The 27,063-nt window shown below is 43.5% G+C and overlaps 1 protein-coding gene across 6 annotated transcripts in view; it reads right to left on the reverse strand.

Annotated features, from left to right (window-relative positions):
* The window catches only part of LRRC7 (leucine rich repeat containing 7), a 335,582-nt gene that overhangs the window by 111,618 nt on the left and 196,901 nt on the right, over positions 1–27,063 (reverse strand). For all 6 annotated transcript variants that reach the window (XM_034779104.1, XM_034779107.1, XM_034779103.1 and 3 more), the window contains 2 exons: positions 13,592–13,655; positions 9,052–9,126 (listed from right to left, as the gene is read on the reverse strand). In XM_034779104.1, coding sequence (XP_034634995.1) covers positions 9,052–9,126; positions 13,592–13,655 — 139 coding nt within the window. The remainder of the gene's footprint in view (positions 1–9,051; positions 9,127–13,591; positions 13,656–27,063) is intronic.

Below are 27,063 nucleotides of genomic sequence, written 5' to 3' on the forward strand. Positions count from 1 at the left end.
AGTAGTGGATGCAGGCCATGATCCAGGATGAAATCCTCTGAGCAGACACTGGGAGACCTTTCATTCTGTCTGCCACCGCAATGAACATCTGTGTTGACTTAAGGAATGACCCTGTTCTATCTATATAGAAGGACAGTGCCCTCCTGATGTCCAGGATATGTAGCCTGTGTGCCTCATCTGACGCATGAGCCTTTGGAAAGAAGACGGGTAAGTATGTCCTAGCCAGTATGAAACTGGGAAATGACCTTGGGTAGAAACACTGGATGTGGTCGCAGCTGGACCTTATCCTTGTAGAAGACATATAGGGCGGCTCCGAAGTAAGTTCCCTGATCTCGGACACCCTGTGGGCTGACATTATCACGACCAGGAACAAAACCTTCCAGGAGAGAAGCAGGAGAGAGCAGGCAGTCCCATGAGCCTCGACAACACGAGATTCAGTTCCCAGGGAGGGATGGGATCCCAGGCTTGCAGGTAGAGATGCTCCTAGCCTTTCAAAAACAATGCCGTCATGTCATAAGTGAAGATTGACCTGCCTTGGATTGGAGGATGGAAAGCCAAGACAGCGGCCAGGTGAACCTTGATCGATGACAGGGACAAACCATGGAGTCTGAGGTGCGGCAGATAATCCAGGATCTCCTGTAGTGGGGCCTGCTCGGCCTGAATACACTGTTCCGAGGCTCAGCACATTAACCTTTTCCATGTGGCCAGGTAAGTAGCTCTGGTGGAGGGTTTTCTGCTACCCAGCAAGACTTGCTGAACGTGGGCCAAGCATGCCCATTCGTCCATGCTTAGCCATGTAGTAGCCAAGCCATCAAGTGCAGTGACACCAGGTTCGGGTGCAAAAGGCTGCCGTGGTTCTGGGACAGCAGATCTGGCCAGTGTGGAAGCTACCGAAAGGCTCAGCAACGTGCCAAACCAGTGCTGGCGAGGACTATTAGGATAATTCTCGCTCTGTCTTGCTTGATCTTCACAAGGACCCAGTGAATCAACAGCACTGGCAGGAAGGCATATATCAGCGCCCCCGACCACGGAATGAAAAAGGCTGATAGGGAGCACCTGTCCATCCCCTAGATCCAATAGAACACATGGCATTTTCTGTTCTGCCTGGACACAAACAGGTCTACCTGGGGGTCCCCCACCTCTGGAAGATTATGCTGACCGCCTCAGATGGAGCGACTACTCGTGGTGAGATGAGAAAGTCCTGCTGAGGTGATCTTCTAAGATATTCCTGGTTTCAGGCAGGTGTGCAGGTATCAGATGAATGGCATGCCACACACAAAAAACCTAAAGGAAGAGAGTTTCTTGACAAAGGGCTGAAGACTTGGCACCGCCTTGCCTGTTGATGTAATACATCGCGGTGGTATTGTCTGTCAGGATCTATACCACCTTGCCCTTCAGAAGGGGCAAGAAAGCCTGGCAGGCCAAGCTAACCACTCTGAGCTCCCGGACGTTGATGTGGAGGGCCAGATTGTCCCACAATCAGCATCCCTGGGTGCTTACCTCGCCCAGGTGCACTCCCCAGCGCAGGTCCGAAGCATCAGAGACCAGGGTCAGTGACAGAGACTCGGTCGCGAAGGGGACTCCCTCCAACACTGACCTGGGGTCCAACCACCAATCCAGGAATGACCTGATGTGGTCCAGCACCCTGATTACCTGGTCTAGGTTGTGCCTGTTGAGGATGTAGACCAACACCAGCCACGCTTGTAGAAGCCGGACATGGAACTGAGCATGGCTGACCATGTATGTACATATGGCCTTGTGGCCCAACCACCACAGGCAAGTGTGAGCCATGGTGAGTGAGTGGTTCTTTACATAGGAGATCAGGTCCAACATGGCCTAAAAACACATTTCTGGAAGGAAGGCTCTCGGTCGTGTGGAGTCAAGAACCGCCCCAATGAATTCTATTAGCTGGACCAGCAGTAAAGGTGGATGTTTTCTCGTTTATTAACAGTCCCATGTCGCAGCAGGTGCAACACACCAAATTGAGGCTTCTCTGCACTTGCCCTTTGATGAGCCAGATGTCTCAGGTAAGCAGCCATTGGCACCATACATTTTGTGAACACCCTCGGGGCCGATGAGAGGCCAAAGGGCAGCACTGTGAATTGAAAATGGCATCCACCCACTATGAACCGGAGGAAACATCTGTGACCTTGGAATATGGAATTAAGAGTCCTTCAAGTCAACGGCAGCGTACCAGATCCAGGGAGGGGATGATGGAGGCCAGGGAGACCATGCAAAACTTCAAACTTTCTAAGAGATTTGTTGAGGCGATGCAGGTCCAGAATAGGTCTGAGGCCCCCTTTTGCCTTCAGGATTAGGAAGTAGCGGGAATAGACCCCTTTTCCCTTCCCGAGGGACCTCCTCCACTGCCCCAAGATGCAGGATACTCGACCTCTTGGACAAGCAGTTGCTCATGAGAAGGGACCCTGAAGAAGGAAGAGGAAGGAGGGGCGGTCAAAAATTGCAGGATATAGCCCCGAGATACTATGTCCATCACCCAGCGATCCAAAGTGACCCACGACCAGGCCGAACGGTGGGGATGAAGATAGTCAAGGAAAGAACAAGATGGATCCAGGGAATTGACTGGGGTGTCGCTCTCGAGCTTACCTTCAAAATGAGCACTTCTGGCCCCTGGGATGCTTTGCCGGGCCAGGCTGAATGGGTGAAGGAAGGGCGTTGACAACGGAAGCTCATATTTCTATCCCTTCCCCTTGCAGATGCCTGACGAAGCTGCCAAGGTCTTGGCGGGAGGGTGGCCGGAACTGCTTCCATGCAGACTGCAGCGTATGCATGCCCAGCAAGCGAAGGGTGGCCCAAGTCCTTTAACCCATGCAGCCTCGCATCAGTCTGCTCCAAAAAGAGACCGTTCCCATCAAATCGGAGGTCCTGCATAGAGGTCTACATCTCTTGGGACAGGCCAGTGGTGTGAAGCCAGGAGCTGCGCTTCATGACCACTGCGGACGCGACCACCCTAGCTGCAAAGTGTGACGTGATCTGGAGAGAGCACCTAGCCACCGTGATGCCCTCCACCACCAGGGTGCTGAATTCCTGGGCCAGACCCTGAGGGAGGGACTCCTTGAACTTCCGGAGGGAGTCCCATATGTTAAAATTGTACCCGCCCAAGAGGGCCTGATGGTTTGCCACCCAAATTGCAGGCTGGCTGTTAAATAAATTTTTCTCCCCAAAAGGTCAAGTCTTTTGGCCTTTATTTTTGGGAGTTGAACTAGTGTGCCCCTGCTTGTCCCGTTTGTTGGCTGCAGAGACAACCAGCGAGCCCGGAGGTGGGTGGGTATAAAGGTTCTCGAACACCCTGGCTGAGATGAAGTACTTCTTTTCTGCCCTTTTGGAGGTGGGAGGGATGGACAACGGGGTTTGCCAGAGGGTCTTGGCAATTTTCAAGACCCCGTCATGCATTGATAGTGCAACGTGTGCCAGGGTAGAGGCTGAGAGGACATTGAACAAGGTGTCCGCCTGCTCAGCCCTCTCCTCCTCTAGGCCCAAGTTCTTGGCCACCCATTGGAGCAGGGCCTAGTGTTCTTTAAAATGGTCGGGTGGGCTAGCCCTTGAGGGTCCCGCGACCGCCTCGTCCGGGGATGATGACAATGACTGTACGGCCAGGGGAAGCATCATCCCCCGTGGGGGAGGGTAGTTTTGGAGTGTGCGCTGTCTCCTCTACCCTGACTGCTGAATGGGTCTCATGCACCGAACCCAGTGCTGCCGGTACCGCCAGCTGTTTTTCCGAGGTGGCAGTAGATGAGCGGTGCAAAGGGGGCATCGTCATCACCAGCGTGCCTACGCACTCCAATATGGCCACTGCACTTGCCGTGCTGTCAAGGCAGTGCCAGAGATGTTGGCGCAGCCTCAGGTGCCCAATCACCGATGGGGTCTGGGCGGGGGCTGAACTGCCCTTCCGTGCCCATAGAATCCCCTTCTGGTGACCACGGCAGGACCGTCGATGCCTGTGACTGCCTGCTGAGCGTCGATGCCAGAGACCAGTGTTTGGAGTTAGAAGATCGGTGCCAGTATTGAGGGGACCAGTGCCGGGGCGGACTGGAATCATAACGGGCAGTGTTCCCACGGGGCAGAGGACCGAGATCTGCACCAAGAAGATGACTGGTGGGAGGGCGAACGGTGCCCGTAGTACGGAGACTTGCACCTCCTCCTAGGCGATCCGCGTCGAGATGACAGGGACTGCAATCGCGATGCTGGTGACTGAGGGCGAGCCCCAGAGGATCTGGGCTGTGACACCAGAGATCTGCAGTGCGGAGATGGAGAGCACTGCCTTGTCTTGGAGGATCGTTGGTACTCCACTGCCCCCTGAGGGGTCTTGGCGGCTGGCTTGCCCTCATAGGGAGCCTTTGCTGCTTCTTGTGGCACACACCGGCAGAGGTCTCTGCTCTCTCAGCACTGGTGAAGGCGTTGATGCCACCAGAAGTTTAGGTCCCTACCACTCTTGGGAGTCAGTGGTGGATCCTTTAAGGGGCTAAGGGCCCCGACTGTGGAGGCACGTCCATGTGGCTCCAGAGTGGCAGGGAGGCCCGAACTGGGTCCTTTACCTGATGCCCCATGGCCTTTCTTGCCCAGTGCTGGGAAGCCGTGCTTCTTCGTTTTCTTTCTGTGCACTGGCGACAGGGGGCCAACATACTAGGCAAGTCTTGGTGGGATAGCTCGGAAGCCGGACGAAGGGCAGCCTCCATGAGGAGAGCCCACAAACCAATATCCCGCTCTTTCCGAGTCCTGGGTCAGAAATTTTTACAAATATGACACTTCTCCTTCACATGTGATTTCTCCCAAGCACTTGAGGCAGCTGCTGTGGGGGTTACTTAGAGGCATAGGCCTTTTACAGTCCACACAGGGCTTAAACCCTGGAGACCAGGGCATGCCCCGCCTGGGGCAAAGTCTTCGCTTGGACTTTAACTTCTAACTCCTAACCACACTTAACAACTACTTAACATTAACTACTATAAACAACTGTTTACGAAGCCCTAAGGCTCGAAGTCAGAAGAGATGAAACCGCTAGCCCTTGCTACGCAAGGAAAGGAGCTCCAATCAACCACCATGGGCGGTAAGAAGGAACTGAGAGGGCATAGGGCCAGCGGCGCCTAATATACCGATGCATGAGCGCAGCACTCAAGGGAGTGCCACAGCCAGCCCTACGGAAAAATCTCCAATGACCCCGAATGTGGGCACTCGCACACTTAGAATGGAATCAACATGAGCAAGCACTTGAAGAAGAAAAAGAAGCTCTTGGATGGACAATGTGGTATCCTGGGTGGATCAAAAGGATTATTCGTCCTAAAGAGATTAGGCGAGGATTGTACAGAATGTCTACTATGGTTGCAAACCTCCAGTAATGGAGATGCCACGTAAGAAGAAAGGAGAATGTAGGTGTCACTCATTTTTTAAGTTTTACTTCGGACCATGCTGAGCTACAGGAGGGGGAATCCAGGTGGGAAAAAGTGAAACAAAGAACTCTGGGGTACATAAAGAGGCAGTCCCCAAAGAACAGGCAAAGAGTGAGGAAGAAACTGCTGGGGAGCAGTCTGAATCCAACTCCTCAGAGGTAGGGGTGTGTGTAATTAGCTATGTCTACATAAGCCTAAAAGTAAGACAGATATGTGTCTAAATATTTTATTGTGTTAAAAAACCACCCACAGGGTACTGTAGTCCTGGCCCTGGTCTAAGAGTGGGAAAACTGAAGGATTCTTCCCAGGCATAGGTAAAAGGCTGATTGCTGAGGGAGGAGCACTTGGAAAGACCAAGGAAAAGGTGCAGAGAGCTCTGCACTATGACTGCATCTTACTGGATAGTTGTTCATTACTAGAGATTTTACATTTTACTCTGAAACACCCAGTACTGGCCACTGTCAGAAACAGGATAAGGTCTGCATAGGCCATTGGTCTAATCTGGTATGGCAATTCTCACATTGCTAAGTATGTGAAATGCATTATATGGTAGAAAATGGAAGAATAGCTCAGCAAGTTTGGACATAATTTATCTCGAGATAAACCGGTAGGTTTCTACTGAATGTTTCTAAAAATGTATACAGGGTGTATTACATTTGATCTCATAGCTGCCAAGTTGGTTTTGACTTAGAACCTAATCTAAGCAGTAAGGTTAATTCGCTTCCTAGTAGAGTCCTGTTAGCACAAATGACCTCCCTGTACATTAAGCAGTGGTGGCTGTGATCTTGCTTGTGGGAAAAAGTGTGCGCCCCTTTAAGGGCTAGAGAGCTACAGACCAGGTTAGTATGGGGACGCTGACCCAATCCCCTCAGGTGACCAGAAGAGAGGGGAGACTATATAGGTTCATACCAGTGCAGGAAAAGCCATCTTTTACCTGGAGCAGCACCCACCCTCCCTCCAGTGAAAGTGGTGAAATACCGGGTTTTGTCAGGATCTGCTGTGGGCACTGCACTAGTCACTCCTTTCTCAGAGGGCTGGGAAGGAATTTTTCTCTCACTGCCTGAGTGAGCAAGGTGAAGCAGGGTTGTTGTTTTTTTTCACCTTCCCCACGCAGGTTCAGGGAGACTTAGTTGGGGCAAACATGAAAGGGGAGTTAGGCTATGATGTTGCAACTCATTATATATATATAAGCAATGCACGTACTCTGTAATTAAGGAATACAGAATAAAGTTGTGGCCTAAATAAACTACATCCAGTGTTTCCTGTACAAGCAGGAAATTCTTATTGCCAAATAACTCAGCTTTGCAACTGGCCAGCTGTTCCTAGGATTGTAGGGTTACCATATTTAAAAAATAAAAAAAGAGGACACTCCACGGGCCCTGGCCTCTCCCCTTTCCCACCCCTGCCCTCGCCCCAACTCTGCCCCTCCTTCGCCCATTCCCCCAAAGTCCCTGCCCTAACTCCCCCTCCTCCCTCCCAGCCACGCGAAAAGGACTGCCCAAGCGCTACCGGCTTCACGGTTTGCTGGGCAGCCGCCAGACCCTGCACCCCCGGCCGGCGCTTCCCCAGCACAGCTGGAGCCCGGGAGGGGAAGAGCCCGGCCAGCGGCTTGGGGTCCGGAGGCACGGGGGCTGCCCGAAGCCGGTAGCGCTGGCTCGGGCAGCTTGGCTCTTAAACAGAGCTGAAGTCTGAGTCAGGGGAGGAGCAGAGGAGCCGCGGGAGAGGAAGTGCCCGTCCGGTATTTTTCCCGGACATGTTCGGCTTTTTGGCAATTCCCCCCCGGACGGGGGTTTGATTGCAGAAAACCGGACGTATGGTAACCCTACGTGACTGGTGCCCGGGGCTGGGGGCGCAACTCCAGCCCCAGGGGGACGCAAATCCGGACAGTGCCGGCTCCCCGCAACGCGCTGGTGTCCACAACCCCCCCTGGGGCGCCCCCAAACCCTGCGATGGCTGCCAAGCGGCACCCACAGACACCTCCCACCCAAAGGACAGGGGCCCGCGCCCCCCTCCTCCGACGGCTTGCTGCCTCACAGGGGCACGTTGGTCGTGTTGCAGGGGCCGCTGGGAGTTGTAGTTCTCGGCCGCTCCCCACTCCCGGCTCTCCCTGGAGTGTGAGGCCCGGCCGGACTACAGCCCCCAGCATGCCCTGGGCAGGAGCCGAGTGTCGCACCGAGATGATGTCACAGCGGGCGACCCACACATACAGATTCGGAGATCCTAGCCTCCCTATTTCCCCGGACATGTCCGGCTTTTTGGCAATTCCCCCCCGGACGGGGATTTGGGGACCAAAAAGCCGGACATGTCCGGGAAAATCCGGACGTATGGTAACCCTATAGGATTGTTGGGCCTACTAAAGAAGTGGGGGCAGAGGGTAGCTTCCCATCTCTGGGACACCATCATCACTCCTCATTGTCTCTCACCAGTGTGAGAGAGATGGATTGGCCTGAGGTATAGAGGAGGAAACATTCTCAAAGTCCCCGTTTCCATTCCTGTTTTCAGTCCATTTTAGAGCAGTCCATTTTGAGATTCTCTTTCCTGCACATACCATTCAATATCCCTGGATGAAACAATTGGGAATGAAACTCCACACCCCTCACTGGAACATCTGCAACACACTGCATTCATTGTGTCCCAGCTGGAGTGGAGAGGTTGATTTTACAGACTTAACTCTTGGAGAGGTGGCCATATAAAGGCCATCTGATTGCACCTGAAAGAAGCTCTCTGAGAAGAGACTGAGGTATCTGCAGGTACTGAGTAGATTAGTGCTGGGAGGATGTTTTTGACTCTGAGCACAAACAGATAGGGCCAGAATTTGGCTTAATGGGTATATTGTTTGAATTAGAAGTGTGCATGCAGGATTTGGTTCTCTAGATGTTACATTATATAGTGTATATTTGTGCCACAACAACAAAACACAGAGTGAATCATGAGGAGATTCAGGCCTCAGATTGTACGTGTAAGCCATGCATGCGTCTTGTCCTACATCAGGATGTATGAAGGACTCTGAGCATACTCAGGTTTTTTTTTCCTATGAGACCATTCACAAAGTGTCTGCCCATTAAATATGTCAATTGGGCTAGGTGGAATAAGAGGGTTTTTTTTCTTCAGAAGGTATCATGGAAGGCCTACTGAGGTATTCCAGAAGTAACTAAAGAGAGAGGATTTTCACCCTGACAAACAGCCTCTGGGGTAGTGCAATCCACAATGCTCGCCAAGCTTCCATAGCCCATCTGTCATAGAAGTTATTTTCAGCCTAACCAAGCCCAGATGTATCAACATCCATTTTCCTTCCTTCTGACAGGAAAACACAATAACTACCCTAGCATTCAAAAACACATATAGTTTAAGAAAATGACAATTTACAAATGTATGACCAAAAAACCAAATAAAGTGGGAATTTTCACATATTAAAACAAGATTCAACAGAATTATACAATGCTACTATAGCACAATATTTCCTCATTTCAATATTATTGTGCAATAATGCAACATTTAAAATGTCTTGTTTTATTTCATAGCACATTCTAAGATGGAGATCTCCATCTATTATGAAATGAAAATAATCCCTCTGTGTGTACACACACACACACAATTATTCATTATATCTTACAAGAAAATAATTACATAATATAAATGTCCATACCCCAGGCAGCATCTGAAGTGAATTATTGTCCATCCACAATTCCTTTAAGTTTTGTATTTGTTCCAGAACCTCAGGCTAGAGAAAAAATAAATAGTGTAATCGACACGCTCATTAATTCTGTATTTTTTTTCAAATGGTTTCCCTGTCCTCCTTTGTTCTTTATAAATATATTAATCATCTACATCAGGCTTTCAGAAATAAAAATTAATTAAGCAGTACAGTTCTTTAATTTACATACATTATTGTTCTTTATCAAATGGTATAGGAAATCTCAGTAGAAATGGATGCAAAGGCCTTAAAAATCCTTGATGCAATTAGATTATTGTCAGCGTCTAAATGTAATTTCTGAATGAAACAGAACAGAAGTCAGGACAGTGGAGCTTCAAGATAGATGTGTTGACTTGAAAGATTAGGTCTTAGTTTGGAGCTTAGGTTAAATTTTACTTTTGGCATAATATACATTCTTAACAGTGAGGACAGCATAACAGTGTACACTTTGCTGAACTACTGGAGCACCTAATGCACTTCTGAATTACTTATATCTCCCAAATCCTAATTCTCAGCAATAATTTTAAGGATCCACTTTTTTTAAGACTAGAAGACTTTAGTGATAGCAAGACCCTCTCTCTGAGTATCGTAAGTCTCAGACACACTTCAGCTTTTTAGTCAAATTACTGCTTGTGGGGAAAAAAAATCAAGAATCAACTTTATTAGCAGGCTTCAGATACTTGCATCATGTAAGATTGGGCAACATTTCATTCACGAAACTGACTAACTTCATTAGCTTAATTTTTTTATTACACTTAAAAATAGACTGCTAAAATAGGAAATCTGTCTTTTTGTAGTATTGATTTTTATACATTTCTGCAGTAAATTTTTGCTTTTTGCAAAAATTTTCCATCAGGAAAAATCAAAAAGAAATATTTTGTTTTGGGCCAGTTCGTGATATCGGAATATTTTGTTTCGTTGAACTGACCTGAAATGCTTTACTGCATTGCCCTATCAGAGCATTGCCTTATGGAAGTTGTCATTCAGAGCCCCATTCTTCCCTATTAGCCAGTGTCACAAGGCAGAGCTTCTCCCCAGCTTACTACTACCCCTGCAGTCTTCTTTTTAGGCAGGCTTTTATTGTCCCTACTTATGCAAGCAACCAAAATCAGTTCCTCAGCTCACTCTTTGCTTCTCCGGCTTTCACTGCCTCCCATCCAGGAGACTCTGGCACTCTTGCTTCCTGCAGCTTCCCACCTCTCTCTGACTCACTCTCCCTTTGCCAGCCCTTTGCTGGAACTCCCTCTAACCCTGTATAGCCCCCTTAACAAGGCCAGCTGGGAGCACCTGCTCTGCAACAGCAGAGCTGGACCTACTTCATTTACAAAGGCCAGCTACCCAAATCAACTAGGCTCCCTGGAAGACCAGGTGCATTATAGAAGTCACAAGAAAAAACATAGTCCAGCCAGGGAGCCTGACCCACAGGGAAGAATGGCATCAGGCCAGGGGCATCAGGATACTGAACTACAACTCCCATGAGACACTATACCACAATAGGAAAATGATTTTTAAAGTTGAACTGACCCAAAACTGTTTCTGATCAGTTCAACAAATCAAAATGAAACATTTTGATTTTGGGAATGGAGAAATGTTTCATTTCAATCAAAATTCCATGTATTTTTTTTTTAATTTCCAATCAGAGAAAAATTTTAAAATTACAACTTTTTGTTCCTATTTGGGACAAAAACAAATGTCAAAATGTTGGAATTTCCCATGAGATGGAAATTCTGAATTTTGCTCAGCTCTGGTAACATGCAGTTTATTTGTTGAATGTGGGGAGGGGTCAGTGAAATTTCCTCAAACAGACTGGTTTTTACAAATGTTTCCTACACAGATATTTCAAACTATGAATTACTATTAATTTGTTCTGAGATGTAAAACCTGTTTCAAAGGTTTGAATCCATATTTTTTACCTGTGGAACTTTAAGAGAGAAGGAGTTGTACAAACCACTTTTTTTTTTGCTAGAGACACATTTATGGTATTTGAAAAGGTGAGTTTTATCTGAAAATGGGTTGGAAGGTTTGGGTGGTTGTACAGTCTTGCCTCATCTCAAAGAAAAAGAACTATCTTCTCCTATTAAATATTGTATATACCAATAATCATCAAGATGTTCACAATAATCAAGAAAGAAAATCATACTGAGCATGCTGCTACCTAGGGACATTGGGATGCTAGTGGATGTTTCAAATATGTTGAAATGAGTGTTTATTTTAAAGTTTTGTTTGTTTTTATAAAATGACAGCAAATGCCATCCTAATCAAACATGAAGGACTGATCCAACACCATTAGAGTCAATGGCAGTCTTTCCATTGTTTTCAATGGGGCTTGGATCAGTCCAGAATGAGGAACCTTAATGACTGTTGGATATTCCAAAGGTAGAGAAGTCACCCACAAAGAGTAATCTTTGACAGTAGTAGAGCTAGAGTGAAATGTTTTCCAAGAAAGAAACTCCCATTTCCATGAGAAATGTTAGATGATTACAACAAACAATCACAATCCCTGCAACTTCTTCCCTCCTTTCCCCTTTCGTACAATTATTACTTAAAAATGTCTGATCATACATTTTAAAAAATTCCCATATACTGTAACTGTTTATATTTTGACCTTTCTTTTTCCATCTCTGTGATTATGATGATATTATATCTGATAGAAACTTTCTTCTTTTAAAACCTCCTCCTGTTCTGTGATTTATACAATTATGCAAAAAAGCACTCTTTACATAGTAGTGAACAGTTATGTCACTAATGCTTCAGAATTAGTTTTAACATATTACACATGCCAGTCAGAAATGGATGGTTTGCACTGCCAACAATATGTGCATGCAACTAAACATACAGACGTATAACTCGATTTCTCTAATAAGAATTTACCTGGATTTATGATTAATGACAATTTTTACTTCACATACAGTTCCTCAGAAATTATTTATATTGGAGGAAATGGGTCAAATCCTGTTCTATTATATCTTTGTAACCTAATGGATTTTTCATATACAGTGAGAACTTCAGATATAGGGTCCTGAGTTCACTTTTACCCATTATATTAAGTGCACACATTTTTCACTCAACCAGAAATTTTCACCATTTCCATCCTAATAGGTCCATTTCTTATTTCTGAGTAAAGTACATCTCTTTCAGACGATAATGCTGGCATCTATTTTGCTGCACATTATCCAAATAAAGAAATGTTTCTATGTATATCTTTGGACTTTCATTGATTAGGATATGTTTGCTCTTTCCAGACAGTTTCAAAATTGTTTTTGAAGAACATTAAATCTTACTTTTCAAATAAAAAGCGTACAGCTTAATGTTAGACCATTCCTGGTCTTCTGTGCTTTCTCACAGATAGGCTTACTGCAGCTAATTCAGCCATAACTCCATACACAAGATATGAAACTGCCCCAACATTTTGGTACATACAAACATGCTTTTTTACAAATGCCTAGACCATGACAGATCTCTCTCTGTCAGTTGAAAGTCTGACAGAGGATGAGGCAGCAGTGGTACAAAATGGCCTCAGTCTCTCTTTAACTTTATAACACCAAACACAAAATGCTGAATAACTTGTTATTCATCAGCTCATTCAGAATTTATTGTTTTAATTGACTGAATTTAATGTTATTTAGAAGACCACTGCTGATGACCAAGCTGACATTGTTTACTGTTAAATATTAGTGGTTATTTATATAATGTCAATTGTGTTATAGCTGCTTTGCACATAGAGGTGGGCATACATCATATTATAAAAAGTTGTAATTTAGGTATTAGTGTGATGGTACTATAGAAATACCTAAGACAGACTGATAGAAAGAAGGAACTTAGCGCCTGATAAATGTGCTAGATTAATAGCTCCTATACGTGAAATCATCTATTTATTCACAGAATAAGCACAACAGAAGATCAATTTAAGTTTCCTCACATTGCCCTCCAAAAGTGCCTCATCCCTGAAATAATAGAAACACACCTATAGATGATGTTAAATTAGTCCTTTGTCTCTTTACTGAGAGTGAGTACAATTTTCCAAAGCACCCAAGTAACTTAGGTCCAATTTTCAAAAATTACTTAGGCATTTAGGAGCCTCAGTGAAAGTCAATGGGACTTAGGCTCCTAAGTCACATAAGTGCTTTTGAAAAGTTTACCCCTGCTAGTAAGTATGCCACATAGTGCCAAATGTGGCGGTAGCTTTGGAAATATTAACACCTGTTCAAAAGTAGCTATGATGGGATCACCAATTCATTTCACACATTGGTAGGCCTCCCACATCTATTAGTTCTTATTGATATTCATTCACTTCCAACTTTGACCTGATTTCAAACAGCTTGCTGGAATTGAAAGGTCCTGTAATTCCATTACCAATCCTCTGAGCCATGGCAAATTCATTATTTTACTAATAAATGTGCCCAAAACATCTTTTAAGTTAAAATTTTAATTCTCCATGTATAAAAGGCCTAACACAAACACACAAACATTCTACCAAAACATTTTTCCTTACCAGCTCAGAGAACTCATTATTGCCTAGGTCAAGCCTCTCCAGCTGTGTCAGTTTGTGCATTGACCTGTAACAGACAAGGAAAATATGTAAGGTGAGAATTTTACCTTGAAATTTTGGACCAAATTTTGGTCTGTTATATCAGATTAAGCCTCAGATAAGGCCACAGGTTTCAACTGAGTTACATCAGATTTACACTGATATAAGAGCAGAGTCTATAAAATTTGTTTCAGATTTAAGGCATATTAGTTTAAGTTCCTGAAGCAAAAAATATTACTTCTAATACAAAGATAGCCAAAAGGGAGCAAATTGAACCCTGATATAATTTTACTAATTTCACCTGAGTCACTCCAAGAATGAATTTGACCCAAGTATTTTAAATAAAATATAAAGTCATATATATTTTCACAATTCTAATGAAATTTTTTTATTTATACAACTCCCAAAAATGAATTAGGGACTTTATGGAAAAAGTACAAAGACATGGTCTTTGCCCCAGAAGAGTTTGCAGTCTAATTTCAGACATGACACAATGAAATTGAAATTCATTCGTGTGCAGAGGAGCAGCACAGAGTCTACGTAACAATTAATTCCCACTTAAACCCTATTTTGAGGGCTTACGTTGGCCTGAAGTAATGCACAGGCTTGAGACTAGTTCTCTGCTCATGGGCACTTCTGGCCCTGCATACATGTAACAAACAATAGGAGGAAATGGAGTGAGAAAAGAAAAGGGATATACAGTAATAACATTACTAGATTACTCTGTTATTGTACATTTACATTTTATTGATAATCTGAAACTAATCTTTCATTCCTGCCATAACTAAACAGCTACACTGAAAAATATTATGGATTTTTTTCTGATCTATTATCTTAAATAAATCAATGTAAACATTCAAGATAAACTCTAAAACACAATTTTTAATTCAGCAATTATGCACTGTACCAAGATATCTAGTGGCGACATTTATTTACAGAGAGAAACCTGAAACCTACTAGATATTTAATGTAATTTGCCATTTTATAACATAAAGAGCATCAATGCTCAATAGAGGATTTGATGTGATGAGCCTTGTCCAAGAGATTAACCAAAATGAAAGGAGACAAAACAGCCTAAGACATATACAGTGTTTTAAATGTATCGGTGATTTGCCAGTCCCTAGATAAAGACCCACTTTAATAGTGAAATAATATTCAGGGCCAAATATGGCTGTCTCTCATGTCAAAGTATTGTGGAAGCAACTTCATAATCTTACACAGAAAGAGAGATGTTCTTCATTAGATAAAAGATATTGGGCAAGAATTTAATATTCTTGAAGAATATTATAACAGTTTATTCTTTTTCTGTCTCTCACTATCTTTCTACACTAGAAAGTCTGAGGGATGTTTTTTCTAGGGATCAACAGACAGCTGGTACATCAGTGAAATGGAGGAAAGTACTAAAAAATTACCAGATTGTACCGGATTGTTTATGCTATTCTGTGGGTGCACTAAGGAAGTGGGAAAGCATAATGAGCTCCTCCTGCCTTGAGCTTCTGCTCCACTACAATTGCAATGCAGGACAGATATTTCTTCCTCTGTGCACTCCCTGGCATACAAGACACCCAAAAGGGATGTAGATCTGTGTTGGGGAAAACTTGCTGTACTCTCTCATAGCAGACTTCCTTCCCAGGGTGGTGAAGCTCCTTGCTGCTCATACTGCAGCACTGTGTAGACATGGAACAGCAAAGCCTACCAAAGCAGCTCACCTTCTTTGGAACACCATGAAATGCAACGAAAAATCAAGAATACGAGGTATGCAGGTCAACCAATTTATTAATCAACCATAGTGACTACGGTAAAAGACTGTATCAGGAGGAACCTGAATTTACATCTGTGATTAATCACTATGTAACCATGAAAAACTCATTTGACCACCTTCTACCTCAGTCAATGAAGCTGCAAATTATGAAAGGCAAGAATCTCACTGACAGCAAAATTCTAGATTTGAGGTCATTTATCTTGGTCCTGCATAAATCAACTGTAATTCCTCCCCTACCCTTGCAAAAACAAACAAAACCCTACTCCTAAAAATTCCTTTAAATTCCTGTTATGTGCTTCATTGCATTTCCCCCCCACCCCCCCCCACCCCCGATACAGGTTACAAACATCACTGAAATGTATATTTAAATTAAACTATGTGAATTTCACAAAATCAGAAGGAGCTGAGTGTGACAAAAGGCAGAGTAAGAATGCATTTGGGAGATTTTATTTTCTAGCACTGCATAACAAAGTTAGGCCACATTCAGGCTATGGAATTTAGAGCTCCATTCTACACAGCAAGAGATTAGAAAAGGTCCAAAGGGTAAGAAGGATAATAAATACCCAGGCTGCTTCCAGTGTCAATGTTCACATTGCTGCTTTAGTGCGCTAGTGTGAATCTATCTATTGGGCTGGGAATAGCACCTTCCAAGCTGCAGTGTAGACCTACCCAATGGGCCCAGGATTTCAGCCTGAATTGTATTGTTTAGAGTAGAGAGGACAGAGTCATCCCAAGCATAAACTGACTCTGTTAAAGCCATTTGAATTACACCAGCAACGAATAAGGCCCAAGATACTGATTTGTAAATGGAGTTCGTAAGATTCTCCAGTGAGGGTAGCAGTATAATCTATGCACCTTTTGGACTGATATTAAATACAAGGACAAAAGACAGCAAAAAACCCTCAAAACTAGGTACAAGATTTTCAACAGAAGGTAGAAAAATTTTTGAGTAACTTATGAACAGCAGTGGGAGAAGAAATCAAAGTTATATTTGGTTATTGGTAGGCTCAGACAATATCTTGGTCAGACCAGACTGACTTAGCTTTTTTTCACTCATTACAAAGTTTCCGCAGGGCTGCTGTTGCCAAGTCCACGAGCACAGTGAACCAATGCTGGCGAGGCCATACCGGGGTGATCATGATAACACTGGCTTTATCCCTTTTGACCTTCATGAGGGTCCTGCTGATAAGCAGGATCAGCAGGAAGTCATACATCAGGTCGCCTGTCCAAGACAGGCGAAAGGCATCAGAAAGCAATCCGGTGTCAAGATCTTGCAGGGAGAAGAACTGGGTCCATGAAGAGGGATGGGGAAGGGGAGCGGAGAGGGGAATAGAAATAAACTGGAGGGTATATCCCACTACTACTGTGCTGAGGACCCACCAGTTTGATGTTATAGCAATCCAAGCAGGGAGGAAAAGAAAGGAAACAGGCAGCTTGAAAACAAAAGGGATGCAGGATCCTGGCTGCACACTGGAAAGTTGCCGTTGGGCACACCCTCAAAACGCCTGCTTGCTTCCAGGCAGGTAGTTGGCAGAGCCCAAATAGGAGGAAGAGGCTGGTTGTTGGCCTTGATGCTTGTAGCCCTTGCCCTTTTTACGGTAGGGCTCTGGTCGGGCTTGGCCTCCTGGTCTTTGAGGTTGCTGTGGCTTAAACCTCTTTCTGGCAGGGGCCGGTGTGTAGAGACCTAGAGAACATAAAGTAGCCCTAGAGTCCTAAAGCCCATGTAACCATGAGACTGTCTGTTCCACAAACAGGTCTAGGTCCTGAATTGACTACTGGGCCTCCATCGACAGTCCCGAAGATAGCAGCCACAATCCCCGTCTCACTGACACAGCCGAAATGATGGACCTGGCCACTGAGTCCACCACATCAGAGGCTGTTTGAAGCGAGGTTCTTGCTACATTTCTCTCTTCCTCCAAAACAGCCAGGAATTCCTACACCATCGCCAAAATGTCAAAGAGGGTGTCAGAGGGTTCCGCCAGCTCCTCTGCTTCCAACCCCAGGTTTGCCACCACCCGCTTTAAGAGCTCTGCGTGTGCCTTGAAAGAGTCCTGAGGTACTGTCTGGGATGGTCCTGCCACTGCATCATTGGGGGAGGATGACAAGGAGGATTGTTTAGGGGGAGGAGCCTCATCCAAGGCCAGAAGCTGCTGGTAGACACCTTGCTCGTATCCTTACTCTGACTCCGGGGGGGAGGAGATGATGCACGGGCGGAGATTGTTACCAACTGCCTCTCTGACACCTCTGACACCGATCATTGCATCTGGGTTACCAATGCCTGGGGGAACACCCACGGGTTCCAAAAGTGCCACAGGGTGAGCCCTGGGGGCATGCACCAGCTGGTAGTCCCAATGGAACCCCCTACCCAGATCTGGCTTGGTATGTCTGGCTTGAGGGACCCTCAATCTCCTCAGCCTCCGAACCCGAGGAGAAAAGTTCCTGCCTTGGGGTCCATGGCGGTGCTGTCGCTGTGTCCATCTCCCTTCCATGCCTACCATCCTGGTGCTTACTGCTAGGGGAGAGGTGCTAGGGTCTTGGAACCTTCTGCCCGGGGACCGGCAGTGAAGCATGGCACATCGACAATGGTACACTGATGATCAATGCCTAGAGCTCTGAGATCGATGCTGGGACTCCGAATACAGGAATGGGACCGTCTCAACTCTGGGGATTGTTGCTGTGAGTCCGGAGATCAGCATCTCAGATGCAGGGATGGGGAGCATGGTTCTAGGGACCTATGCCATGGTCTCAGGTGACCGCCATTGCTCTGAGGATCGATGCCAATGCTCCAACGACCATTGCCATGATTCCAGGAAACGGAGGCGCATTGGGTCTGTGCTGACTGCCTGAAGAGCGATGCCATGCCTCGGAGGACTGACGCCAAGAGTCCAGTGAACGGTGCCAGGAGCTCTGGTCGGTATGGGCGGTCAAAATCGCGTCTCCAGAGATCACTGCTCTGATGTCGACAGCTGCGGTGCTGGGGAGCAATGCCACAAAGATGGAGAATGTTGCATGGGCCCCGGTGACAGCTTCCCGCTCGAGACGACAACGTCTTGATAGGGCAGCGGCAGCACAGGCAAAGACATGATGTCTTTAGCAGCCTGGAGGACCTCTGGCGTGGACAGAACCTCCAGGTGCCGGGGACCTCTGCCACTACCCGGAGTGGCTGGTAGGTCCCTAGGAGGGCTTGATAGCCTAGCCAGTGATGCAGGTGCCTGGCTGAGCTCCAGAGAAGATACGCTGCCACGCACAGGCCTATGCTGCTCTCCGGATTTCCCCTTCCGTGTACAGGACATCGAGGAGCACCCTCTTCTGGTGTGCCTCCTCTGCTTCTTAGCAGACACTGGGGACAGGGATCAGCGCAAGATCACACTGATGCCATGGTGCTTGGTGCAGAGTCCGATTGTGTCAGCTCAGAGGGCAGCGCGAGGGCAGAGTCCATAAGGATCGCTATTAGTCTTATGTCCTGCTCCTTTTTAGTTCTTGGTTTGAAGCTTTTGCAGATGTGACACTTTGTCGCTAACGTGGGTTTCCCCCAAGCACTTGAAGCAGCTTTGGTGTGGGTCTCTGACTGGCATATGTTTTTTGCAGCAATCACAATATGTTTTTTGAAGCCCGGGGACCGGAGCATGCCCCGTCTCCTTGGGCTAAGTCCCTCAGGGGACTGTCTAACTTATCTACAGCACTGTTAAGCTTTCTATCAAGAGAACAATAAAAATTACTTATCTAAGAACTATTTATACAAAAGGTTGAAGGAAAAAACCATTGGGTAGAGAACACTTGCCAAGGCAAGGAGATCTTCCATCACGGTCACTGGAGGTAATAAGGAACTGAGGGAGGGGGGAGCCAGCGGCCCCCCTTCCAGTGCAGGGTGCCAGAGTCAGTCCCCTACAGATACCACTGAGGGAAAAACTTCTGGCACCGGTGCATGTGGTGAGCATACACACCTAACATGGAATGGACATGAGCAAGCTCTTGAAGAAGAATAAATATGATCAGATATTGCATCTGATGAAGTGGGTATTCACCCATGAAAGCTTATGCTCCAATACATCTATTAGTCTTTAAGGTGCCACAGGACTCTTTGTTGCTTTTTATGATCAGATAGGCAAAGACTTTACTCCAATAAGGCTTCATGAGACTGTTGTACAGGTCTCATTTTGAAATGCCATTCCAGACATTCTGGCTAACAATAAAGTCTTCCTCTTCCTTGGGCATTGTATTTAACAGGGCCAAATATAAGATAAACCAAGCATCTCAGGTCAAGTTCTTCCCTCACTGTCATTATACTGAAGTCAATGAAGAAAAATAAAGAAACAGGTCAAAGCCCAGATAACTCCTTCTTCTCATTAAATATATGCCACATCAACTTTTTTTTCATGAACCAGGTTGGAAAAAGGTGCTGCCTGTGTTGGAGGGTTTCCAACTAAACCCTGACAGGCCAATTGAGTCGTATACAGAAGTACTCTGCTTTTTGTTATTAAAAATAAAAGTAAAGGAAAGAAAAGAAATACAAAATATAAATCAGTGAGTGAAATGGTTGGTTTAGGAACCTTCTGCAGAACTTAAAGTTGATTCTAATTTTCAAAGTAATATTGCAATAATAGGGTTGCCCCTTTTCAGCATGAGCAGCTAGTCAAATTTCAGGGCTCTGGGGATGTTCCAGTTGGCAGTAGAAATTGGTTGAACCTGGTATTTTCTTTGATGCAGTCTTGTTTATTTACAAGGAATGTACAAAGTCCTGTTTCTACAAAGCCCATATATATTCTATTCCTTGGATAAATTTAACTTCACCTAACACAAAGAATATACTCTTACTTCTCAGGCTCTAAACATCACACTTGACTGAACTGTGCTTATTAAGCCTAGATCAAGATACCTATATTCCAGTACATTTTGGAAAAAGACACCTGACAATCCCTCGCTAAGCCTGGAATGTAAAGGACTTGGCCTATTTCATGTACTTATGTGGCAACCACAACTTTAGGATTCCAAAGTCTTAACACTATTTTTGTAATGACATTTGAAAGTTTCTAGTTCTCACAGTTGCAAAGCAAATCTTCTAAACATGAACTGAGTGTAGCCACAGCAGTGTTGTCTTTGTGAGTCTGCACGCAGCCTGTACATCACCATAGAGGTATGAACTCCTTAGCCTCTCATGAAAAAAGGAAAACAACTCATTTTAGACCAAAATTTATTCCCATCCCATAGAAACTTGGTGTTATTTCACTGTTTGGTTACTGTCAGTTATATTAATCACAACTACTGAATCATAACAGTGAGACTAAAGAGCAGTTTGTATGCATTAAGAATTAGATTTAGGGCAGGTCTACACTATGGGGTTAAGTCGACATAGCTTAGGTGGACTTATTGCGGTGTCTAAACTCTTCCATCAACTTACCTTACACTTCTCATTCCAGTGGACTATCAAGTTGACGGGAGAGTGATCTGCAGTTGATTTAGTGAGTCTTCACTAGACCCGCTAAATGGACTCCCAGTGGATCGATGGCCGCAGCATTGATCCCAGTAACTGTAGACATTCCTTTAGTATGGCCATGCCCCAATATCATCTGTGCAGTTCAGATTAAGGATACCTAAATTGTGGCTCTGAATCCCCTTTGGTGCAGCCACTGGAAGTATCTCTCCTCAACAAGTAAGTGATACCAAGAGAGGCAGGCACATACACCCTCACCCCAACCCTGACCAAAATGCCAGCCCAGTGCTAAACAAGAAGTAAACTACAATTTTTTTTAGGGATTGTTTGCTTACTTCCTGCAACCCCAGGAAAGGGAAGGGGAGGAACTGTGATTCCAGTATGCAGCATATCCTAACATTTTTGTGCCTATGTCTTCCACATTTCCTGAGAAATACTCCCAAACAGGCATTCCAATTCCACACAAAAACAAAAGGTTACTGAACAATATAATTTTTTTTTAATTAACGGGCAGTAAAGTCATAGACCATGGTAATCTACTAATATAGAGGATAATTGGATTATTACATGCATTCAAGAGATAGACCCAGGTCTCAACCTTCATAATCTCCCCAAAGTTTAGAGGTTAGAGAGCCACAGGTTAGTCACCAAGTTGAGAGCTGGATCTGAATTTCTGGAGTGTTTAATTCTGGATTTTTGGTATAAGCTAATTTCTATTTCTTTCTTTTAAAATATATTTGTACGAATGAATATCAATGATATGCTATCTGACATCAATTCCAGTAAATATAGAAATGTTTAGAATAATTCAGATCTACAAATCTAACTGGTAAAATCATCTAAATGGGTTCCATTACAAGCTTGAATGAAAGTATTACTCATGGGTATAATTGTTCTCACTACGATGTTTCAGTGGAAATCAAAATGGTATTTTCCATTGTGTTTATCTTCTGATAGATCGTGATATTGGGTAACCTCATATAATATGTGGCAAATGTAAAAGCTACTTATTGAATAAGAGATAAAAGTGTATTTTTAATGCTGGTTGTTACAGGATACATTTACTTTTCTGGAAGATCAATACCAAGTATAAAACAAACTTATAAAGTAATAGGGTTTATATTTGGTGACATGTACTACAGGTGAAATGCATAACTCCTACTAACAACAATGGATGTGCCCATCCTTTTATACCACACTGGAAATTACCACTAAAAGATTATTGGTAATTAGTGGCTAAACTGGAAAAATATAGAATGATAAAAGTCCTAATGAATAGCGCACTATACTGTCAATGTTTTTCACGCTAATTGTGAGAAGTGAATTCGGTAATCAAAGAGGTTACATCTAAAATATGGCAATCTACCTGATCTTGTGCTGAAAGTCAGATAGAATATATTGATATGCATTTATTAAGATGAAACTTTATCTCATTTTTAAGTTCTTCAAATATAGACAAGGCCTTCTTTTATTTCATATAAAGTTTTTTATAAATACTATTCTTTTGTAGTAGAATGCAAAAGTCACAAACAAATAATAAATCAGTTTTCTTTGAAGAGGTTGGTGAAGTGAGAAGCAAATAGACAAGCAAATGCTCAGCTACCAAGTTTAAGAAGCTATCTGCTTAATTAGATTTCTGTAATTAAGTAGATACTTTGGTTAACCTGTTGTACTCCAGCCTTCAGCATAACTTCAAACCTCATACATGAGGGTCATACATTTAAGTCAGGATATGAACACTAGTGTGACAATTTTGATACTACTGTGCACATAATATTATTAATATATTATTGTACTACCGCAATGCCAATGAGTCCAAGTCATGGATGAGGATCCCATTGTGATAGAAGCTGTACAAACATGTACCTGAAGCCAGACAAATGTCTCTGTAACATACAGTAATGAATGTTTTACAGCGAGAAGTTGTTAAAGTGTATTTCTAGCTCAGGGGTGGGCAAACTTTTTGGCCAGAGGGCCACATCAAGGTATGGAAATTGTATGATGGGCCATGAATGCTCATGAAATTGGGGGTTGGGATGAGGGCTCTGGCAGGGGTCTTGGGGTGTGGCCAGAAATGAGGAGTTCAGGCTACGGTAGGTGGCTCCAGACTGGGGTTGGGGGCTCTGGGGTGGGGCAGAGGGGCTTGAGGTGCAGGAAGTTGCTCTGGGCTGAGACCGAGGGATTCGGAGGGCGGGAGGGGGAATCGGGTTGGGGCATGGGAGGGATCAGGGGTGCACGCTCTCTGGTGCGCTTACCTTAAGCAGCTCCCAGAAGCAGCGGCATGTCCCCCTTCCGGCTCCTACGCGGAGACACAGCCAGGTGGCTCTGTACGCTGTCCCATCTGCAGGTGCCACCCCTGTGGTTGGCTGTGGTTCCCGGACAGTGGGAGCTGCGGGGCTGGCACTTGGGGAGGGGGCAGCGTGTGTAACCCCCTGGCTGCCCCTATGCATAGGAGCTGGCAGGGGGACATGCTGCTGTTTCCGGGAGCCGTGCAGAGTGAGGCAAGCCCCTGACCTCTTTCCCCAGCAGGAGTTTGAGGGCCAGATTAAACGTTTGGAGGGTTGGATGCGGCCCCTGGGCTGTAGTTTGCCCACTCTGCTCTAGCTTCTCAGACAAATGCTCCAGCAGCGAATCAAATTAGTATCTTCCCTCAAATGTATCAGCTGAATAGCTCATGAGCCTTTACATTACACTTATGGTATAATATATAAATTACAGCATTTTCAAACTTAGGAGGAGTTAAGCAAGATAAAGTAATCAATACAAGACTAATTAAACCATTTGTTTAGAAGCCTCAATGTATTAGCCAAATCCTGCAGTCCTTTGACTCTGGTGTTATTGGAATTTTCATGAGAGTAAGGACGGTAGGACTTGTCCCTATATTATTAAATCATCTTCAATGGTGTCTCTATTTCTACTTGTTTCTTTAACCTCCGTGCCTTCCATATGGTTTTCTTCTACGTGTCCATTGTTCTCCTACTGTTTTTCTTCATTTCCAAATTAGTAAAATCTCAGAAGCCCCCCACCTCCCCGCCACTCCTTTAAACCTGCAATTCAACTACATCTTGTTGATCACTGAGCATTTTAGGATGTGCATATCACTGTTACAGCTCACATTCTCATTCCTTTCATCTTCCCACTATGGTCCCCATAGACTCTGCTGGTGTGCACTAAAAGTTCCCTAGTTCTCTTTAACATAGTACCGTTTCAAACAGTAGTGCATAAAAGCATACTAGGGAACTTTTAGTGTGCACCAGCAGGGTCTACTGGGACCAATTAATGAGTAACACATTACTGCACTTTAGAAACCACCCTCCACTCCATACTGCGCATTGCCACACTGTTTAGACAAGCCCCTAGTTACGCAGCGGGGTGAGACTGGTTTTGTTCTGTGCTGTCCCCCAACTTCCAACTTGTCCCTTAATAAAGTTTTGTTCTTAAAATGCACACTAGTTAAAACTGCAAGTGATTTAAAACCAGAAGGAGTGATGAAAATATCGTACCTTTCCACATTAAACATTTAACAGGTAAGGTTATTTTGACAAAAAGTTGGAGTCATTCAAGACAGAACAAAGCACTAAAAGGTAATGAAATCATCTCGATCAAATAGGTGCTTTAAATCCCCTCCCCAAAAGTATTTTGTTCCAGTTTTATCATGCAATAAAATTCCAGCTAAAAATGCATCTCGTCTCCTCCTCCTGACTTCTCACTGTATTGTATTTCTGACTGGAAAATGTCATGTAAAATCTAACAGAAATCCACATATCCAGGAAAAGGAAACTCAATTAAACAAAGGGCAGAAAGTACTTAGTTTGAAAAAAGAAAGAAATATGAAAACAATGAACAATTATTACTATCTTTCTGATAAGTTGTAACTCACTATACCCAACTGCCTAAGGGCTTGTCTAAACTAGAAAATTTGCACCAGTCTACCTAAATCAATTTATAATTGATCTAGTTATACTAGTTCACATTCCTAATGTAGATATGTTTAAATCAGTTTAGTTTAATCAGAATTTAGTCATTAGTTACATTGATGCAAGTTTTCAATACTAACGATGGCATTAGTACCATGAGGAATCCCACTGATGTCTATGGAACTCCTTAGACTAGTATGAGCTTCCCTAGCAGAAAGAATCTGCAAGATTGGAATTCGTTTCTGAATAATGATTACATTTAATTTTCTAGCATCTTGCCAACTATTCCTTTGTGGATGGAAGTATCTTGTATAAATCATATGAAAAAGATTCAGCTCTTATACAGATTAACAGTCCCTCAAGCAGTAAGATACTGTACAAGCTCTCAGAATGACCTTGAAAATGATGAATGCAACCTTTGTGAATTATGAGAGTTCTCTGAACACCTCCCCCATAGCAGCTTTCATTTCTTAATATCATACAAAGGCTTTTACTTCCATAGAAACATACTTCAAAGTGTAAAATTAGTATCCCAAGCATACAGTTATTTACACTACCTGGTAATATGCCTTTGTTTGCCATTACCGTTTTTCAGCAGTATTATACAATACATGTACATATATTATTTAGTACAATGCCTTCACATGTGAAAAGAGAAAAAGCTTGGCTCTTAAATTTTCAGTTGACAGTTAATATTACATTCTAATATAAAATTTTGTTTCTCACAGAGATAATTATTACTGCACCTTAACCATTCAATATTTAAGGAATTAAAAATTGTGAGTGATTATGCTCCACCATGCCTATGCTGACAACAAATGCTCCAAGGAAAAATACCTTTATTATTCAGAAAATACCTGCTAACTTGGCACCGGCAAATGAATAGCAATAGGATATTTTTATATTTTTTAAAATGTATGTTTAACACAAACTCTTCTCAAGTAAGATTAAGTTGATATTTTAAGGCGCAATTAATTCTACAGTCTAGTTTTTTCTGCAAAAGCATACATAAAACAAAACCTATGTTTATTGTACATTATTTTCAGTCTCACAAACAAAGATATCTTTGAAAATTGGCTTGTTTTCTAGAACTTTAACTTCTGCATAAAATTATTGCAAAATGTGCTCAGAAATACCGATTAAGCAATATTTTAAGCAATGATCATAGTCAAGCAAACAACTTAAGAAATTGTAGGTTTTTTAAAGACGTGACAGGACAATTTCCACTGGTTTATAATATATAAAAAGATATTGCACAATGCCATATAGTAATTTCATTGGACTTAATGGAATTATATACATTTATTTTACTTTGCAGTATTTACAAGTTATTTTATATAATCATTATATATCTCTTGTAAGAAGAATTAATCAAATTTCTAATGAGGGTTACTACATCAAAGATGGCATTGTAAAGGGGCACTCAAAACTAATGCTTAGTTTAATACCCATTGCTTAGAAGATCTCATGCAATTATTGTGACAAACTGTATACAAAGGTTTTAGTAAAGTTTTGACATAAATGTTTAACCAGGCTGCACTAGATTTAAAGAGTCTACTCTTCCATTCATAAATAAGTGTCAGATTTATACATAGAGGGCCTGACCCTATGCTTCCGCAGTCAATGGAAGTTTTGCCATCGACTTCAATAGGCAGAGGATCAAGCATGTCACTCCTATAGACAGCAGTGGGAAAGCAGACTTCTGTAAAATTGAAGCTATGTGAAAAACTAAATAAATTAGTACTTTAGAATGTTTGCTTTACAGTTGATGAAACATCAGCAATTATTACAGTGATATTAACAACATTCACACTCCATAAACTATGATTCAAGTGGTAGAAGTCAGTGGCATTAAATATAAAATTTTATTGTAAACCTAAAAAATGGCTAATACAGGCTCCCCTTGTGATGTTTACTCTGATTGTCTTTGTTAGATTGAACATAGTGGTCATACTCCAAACATTTTAAATAAGCTGCAAACCTGGTCCAGATTTACATTTAATAGAAATGCAAACATCCACATTACTGGCCAAATCCTGGTCACCTTAGTCATGATAAGTATTCCCATGGGTTTAAAATGGTGATTATGGCAAGAAGGATTTGGCCTTTAGAACACACACTTTTCACCAGATTCAAGTTTTTCCACACACAAAGCATTATACTCTTGAAAAACAACAGCATCTATAAATGTGGTAAAATCATGAATGAGAATCAATATATCAGGACAGCTTACATTTATGTGGTAATAAATACAATGTAATTGTCATGGAACTAATGCATACCTGCTATATCTTGTCATTTTTGTCATTTAGAATATAGGGAATTA

This window comes from Trachemys scripta, chromosome 8 (assembly GCF_013100865.1).
Source record: "Trachemys scripta elegans isolate TJP31775 chromosome 8, CAS_Tse_1.0, whole genome shotgun sequence".
NCBI lineage: Eukaryota > Metazoa > Chordata > Testudines > Emydidae > Trachemys > Trachemys scripta.